General features: G+C 38.8%; 1 protein-coding gene across 1 annotated transcript in view; it reads right to left on the minus strand.

The window, feature by feature from the left end:
• Window positions 1-1,213: 1,213 nt before the first annotated feature.
• sdhc (succinate dehydrogenase complex, subunit C, integral membrane protein) overlaps window positions 1,214-5,000 on the minus strand; it is an 11,304-nt gene continuing 7,517 nt past the window's right edge. The window contains exon 6 of the mRNA XM_046877031.1: window positions 1,214-1,440. Coding sequence (XP_046732987.1) covers window positions 1,336-1,440 — 105 coding nt within the window. The 3' untranslated portion in view covers window positions 1,214-1,335. The remainder of the gene's footprint in view (window positions 1,441-5,000) is intronic.

Raw genomic sequence — 5,000 nt, forward strand, 5'->3', positions numbered from 1 at the left:
AAACCTACTACATGCACGGTTCCTCTTATAAGCTCATTTCTAATCCTGTCCATCCTCGACACTCCCAACGAAAACCTCAACATCTTCAGCTCTGCTACCTCCAGCTCCACCTCCTGTCTTTTACTTAATGCCACTGTCTCTAAACCATACATCATCACAGGTCTCACCACAGTCCTATAAACCTTCCCTTTCACTCTCACAAATACTCTTCTATCACAAATCATTCCTGCCACTCTTCTCCACCCACTCCACCCTGCCTTCACCACCTCTTCTTCCTGCAACCGCACCACTCCACTGCCCTCCCTCCCATTCACACACGTCCTGTCTTACTCCTACTGACTTTTATTCCCCTTCTCTCCAGCACGTACCCCCACCTCTCCAGACTCTTCTTAACCTGCTCCTTACTCATACCACAAATCACAATATCATCCACAAACATCATAGTCTACGGAGACTCCTGTCTGACCTTGTCCGTCAACCTGTCCATCACCACTGCAAACAGGAAAGATTGATGCAGTCCAACCATCACCTTGAACCAGTCTGTTGTTCCTATTGCACACTTCACTGCTTTCACATTGTCCTCATACATGTCCTGCACCACCCTTACATACTTCTCTACCACAACCGACTTCCTCATACAATACCAAGGTTATAAAAATATGAAAAAAATATTATAAAGCTCTCATTTAAAGTAGACAATCCACATCGATAACTACTGCTTAAATAGCCTTTATTGGTTACTTCAATATACTGAAAGAGCTGTAGAATTACCATTTAATTGATATAGTTTTAACTCAAGATTCATAATTCTATAATTTAAAAGGTTGCACTGAGGTTTACTGAATGGTGGGTTGATGGTGTTCCACAGCAATGCCTTTAACTAACAACATTAAATTCTTTGACTTTGTTAGAATTAAAACTGTGGTCTGATGACAAGTGCACATGGGAAGAAATCGCCAGCTACTGAAATCGCCAGCTATTCAGTAACTGTAAACTGAATACTTAATGGAAAGGGAGACGTAAAAATCATTTAAGGGAGCAAGTAGGGCATGTCTTACTGAAGCATTAATTCAAAGAAAATACTGAAAGGAAAGTTTCAGAATATGGCTAGCAATACAGTGGTCATAACATGACAATAGTTAATAACGTTTAAATCACTATAATTAACAATGTGCTCTTAAAAGCTAAAAATAAGCATACACCACATCATATGTAAATATATATTTCTTAATTTACTTTATTAATAAGTCAGGGCCACAAAGGACATAAGGACAGACACAAAAACAAAAAACATAATTCTCCTTCTGTTTCTCCTCCATTACAAATTCTTCAGGTTTAGAGTGAAGTCAAGGCGACTGAGGTGAAAATGGTCAGAGCAATGACAATGTAGCCAGAACGGTAGACTTGGGGGATCTTAAAGCCCTTCCCAACATCCCACATCTGGAAACAAAAAAAATGACAAGAATATAAATTAAAATGCAACTTACAACCTCTATTTATGATGCACATTACACTGCCTGGACAAACATCTAAAGCTACATTTATACACGCAGCGATTTTACCAGTCACTGTACTATAAGGTTGTGTTGAGGCATTCAAAATACTGGTTGCCATAGTGATATCAGTGGGTGGCACAATGAACACAATTCACAAAACTAAATATTCCTGAAATAGAACATATATATATATATATATATATATATATATATATATATATATATATATATATATATATATATATATACACATACACACACACACACACATATATATATATATATATATATATATATATATATATATATATATATATATATATATATATATATATACACACACACACACACACACACACACACACACACACACACACGTGCACATATACATACATATGTATATATATTCTACAAACAATACTGCATAATAACATGAAAGAAGTGTGTTTGAAATCTTTGCAAATGTATGTACATATATATATATATATATATATATATAAATAAAAATAAAAATTACAAATCACATACTTTAGTATTCACAGCCTTTATGCAATACTTTGTTGAAGCACCTTTGGCACCAATTATAGCCTCAAATCTGTATGAGTATGAGGTTACAAGATAGGCACGCCAATTTTTGGACAGTTTCTCTAATTCTTCTATGCAGTACCTCTCAAGCTCCATTAGGTTGGATGGGGAGCATCAGTGCACAGCCATTTTCAGATCTGTCCAGAGTTTGCAATTGCGAAAAATAAATTCAGAATTGTGAAAAATTAATTTGGAATTGCAAGGGGAAAAAAGGAATTATGAGAAAAAACTGAATTGCGAGGAAAATGGTCGGTATTATTTCTATTTTGGGAAACAGGCTTCCATACAATAGCGAACTGGGGAAAACAGTGAGAGGCAGAGGAGAAGATTCAGGCCAAAGCACATGACAAAGTTTCCAAAGTTTGGGATCATTTCAAAATAAAACAAAGAAAACACTGTACCCTTTTAATGTAATTTAAAATTGCTTTATATATATGTTTATTTATACTATATATTTTTATATCTACTTATTTGAGCATACTTTAAAATAAGACAAGATGTACCTTTATTCGTCCCACAGTGGGGAAATTCTGTGTTACAGCAGCAAAGAAAATGTGCAAATATATAAAAAATAGAGACATAGTATAAGTTTATACATTACAGTGTATAAATACAAAAGAAAAAGAGACCTCTAATAAGTAGTTACACTTCCAAACATATTGCACATAGATAATATTGCACATACATGGGTAGTATTGTACATTTTTGGTAACTGGTTCGCTGGGAGCAGCTCTGATTGTAAAGTCTGTTAGCAGCAGGGAAAAAAGACGGTCTGTATCGCTGCTCAGGGATGAAACTGTTTCATACAGGGAATAAGAGTCGTTCTCCAGCAATGATGATAGTTTAGCTACCATCCTCCTTTCTCTCACCTCCTGTAGTGTACAGGGGAATCCCCAGGACTGAGCTGGCCTTCCTGATCAGCTTGTCCAGTCTCTTCCTGTCTGCAGTAGAGATGCTGCTGCACCAGCAGACCACACCATTTAAGATGACTGAGGCCACCACAGAGTCAAAAAAAAGGTCTTCAGTAGCTCTCCTTAGTCTCCTCAGCAGAATGAGTCTGCTCTGACCTTGCTTATAAATTGCCTCAGTATTATCCTTTCCCTGAATGTTTACTGGTTATAGTGAAGTTCTTTTGTGCCTACAGAAATCCACCACCAGTTCTTTTGTTTTCTCCGCATTTATTTGGAGGCAGCTCTGTTGGCACCAGTCCACAAAGTTCTGGATCAGTCCTCTGTACTTCCTAGCAACCATGTTAGACTAGGAAGAGGTGAATAAGCACCAGTCTCTCCAATGTCTTCATCAGATGCAAGGTCAGTGCTACTGGTCTGTAGTCCCCAAAGTCTAATGGATGCCACGTTTTTTGGTACAGGTACCACACAGGATGTTTTCCATAGCTGTGGCACCTTCCATAGCTGATCAAATATGTTAAAGAATAGATTCAGATCATTCACCCACTTCTGGTCACCCTCAGTTTGAGAGCTGGTCTCCTTATGACCAGTGATGGTTTTGAGCACCTTCCACACACATTGACGTTGTTCTGCTGCAGCTGATCCCCCTTCTTCCTCCTGTAGCATGCTTTTTCTTCCCTGACCTTCTTTCTCAGTTCTCTCTGGACCGTTTTTAGCTCTTCTTTGTTTCCTGATTTAAAAACATCTTTATGGAGGGTTAATCCATGGCTTCTTGTTAGGAAACCACTGTACAGTCCTGGTGGGTACAGTATTCTCCACACAGAAGTTGATATAGTCTGTAATACAGTCTGTTAAATTGTCAATATCCTCCCCATGTGGATTTCACAATTCCTCCCACATAGCTGGGTCAAAACAGTCTGTCAGAGCTTTACTGGTCTCATCAGACCATGTCCTCACTGTGCGGGAGGCCTGCATACAACGGGTTTGTACACAGGTAGGAGATGAACCAGGTTGTGATCCGATCTTTCCAAGGGGAAAGGGGTGCTGAAGTATAAGCCTCCTTGGAGTTGGCATAAAATAAGTCTCTGGTGTGGCATGAAGCATTCTGGGTGAATGTGGACAGAGTGGAGGATGGAGGGGCATGATTAAAACCCCCAGAGATAATGAGAAGGGCATTTGGACTTTGTGTTAACAGTTTGTTAACAACAGAATGCAGGACACTGCATGCCAATTCACCATCAGCAAAGTGGGGAATATACACAGCGATCGCGATAACACGCAAGAATTCCCTGGGCAGATAGAACGGCCTCATGATAGCGACTAACAGCTCAATGTCCTTACAGCAGATTTGCTCTTTATTAGTAATGTGACCAGGTTTACACCATCTATTATTCAAAAAAACTGCCAGCCCGTACATACATACACACAGTGCCCTCCACAATTATTGGCACCCCTGTTTAAGATGTGGTCGTGGACTTCTAAAAATTCTCCTTTTTTTTAAAACAACATAGAACCCAAATGCAAAAAAAGAGAAAAATCCAACCTTTTATTTAAGTACATTACTTTGGTGGTAAAAAAACTCACACATTTAGAAAAAAAAATAAAAACTTGAAATCATGTGTGCCACAATTATTGGCACCCCTGATGTTAATACTTTGTACAACCTCCTTTTGCCAACAAGACAGCACTTAATCTCCTCCTATAACATTTCACAAGATTGGAGAACACAGAGAGAGGGATTTTTGACTATTCTTCTTTGCACAATCTTTCTAGATCATCCAGTGTCCTGGGTCCTCTCTTATGCACTCTTCTCTTTAGCTCGCCCCACAGGTTTTCGATTGGGTTGAGGTCTGGGGACTGAGATGGCCATGGGAGGACCTTGAGTTTGTGACTGCTGAACCACTTTTGTGTAGATTTTGCCACATGTTTTGGATCATTATCCTGCTGAAAGACCCAATGACGACCCATCTTCAGCTTTCTGGCAGAGGCCATCAGGTTTTATTTAAAATAT

Source organism: Silurus meridionalis, chromosome 20 (assembly GCF_014805685.1).
Source record: "Silurus meridionalis isolate SWU-2019-XX chromosome 20, ASM1480568v1, whole genome shotgun sequence".
Classification (NCBI taxonomy): Eukaryota; Metazoa; Chordata; class Actinopteri; order Siluriformes; family Siluridae; genus Silurus; species Silurus meridionalis.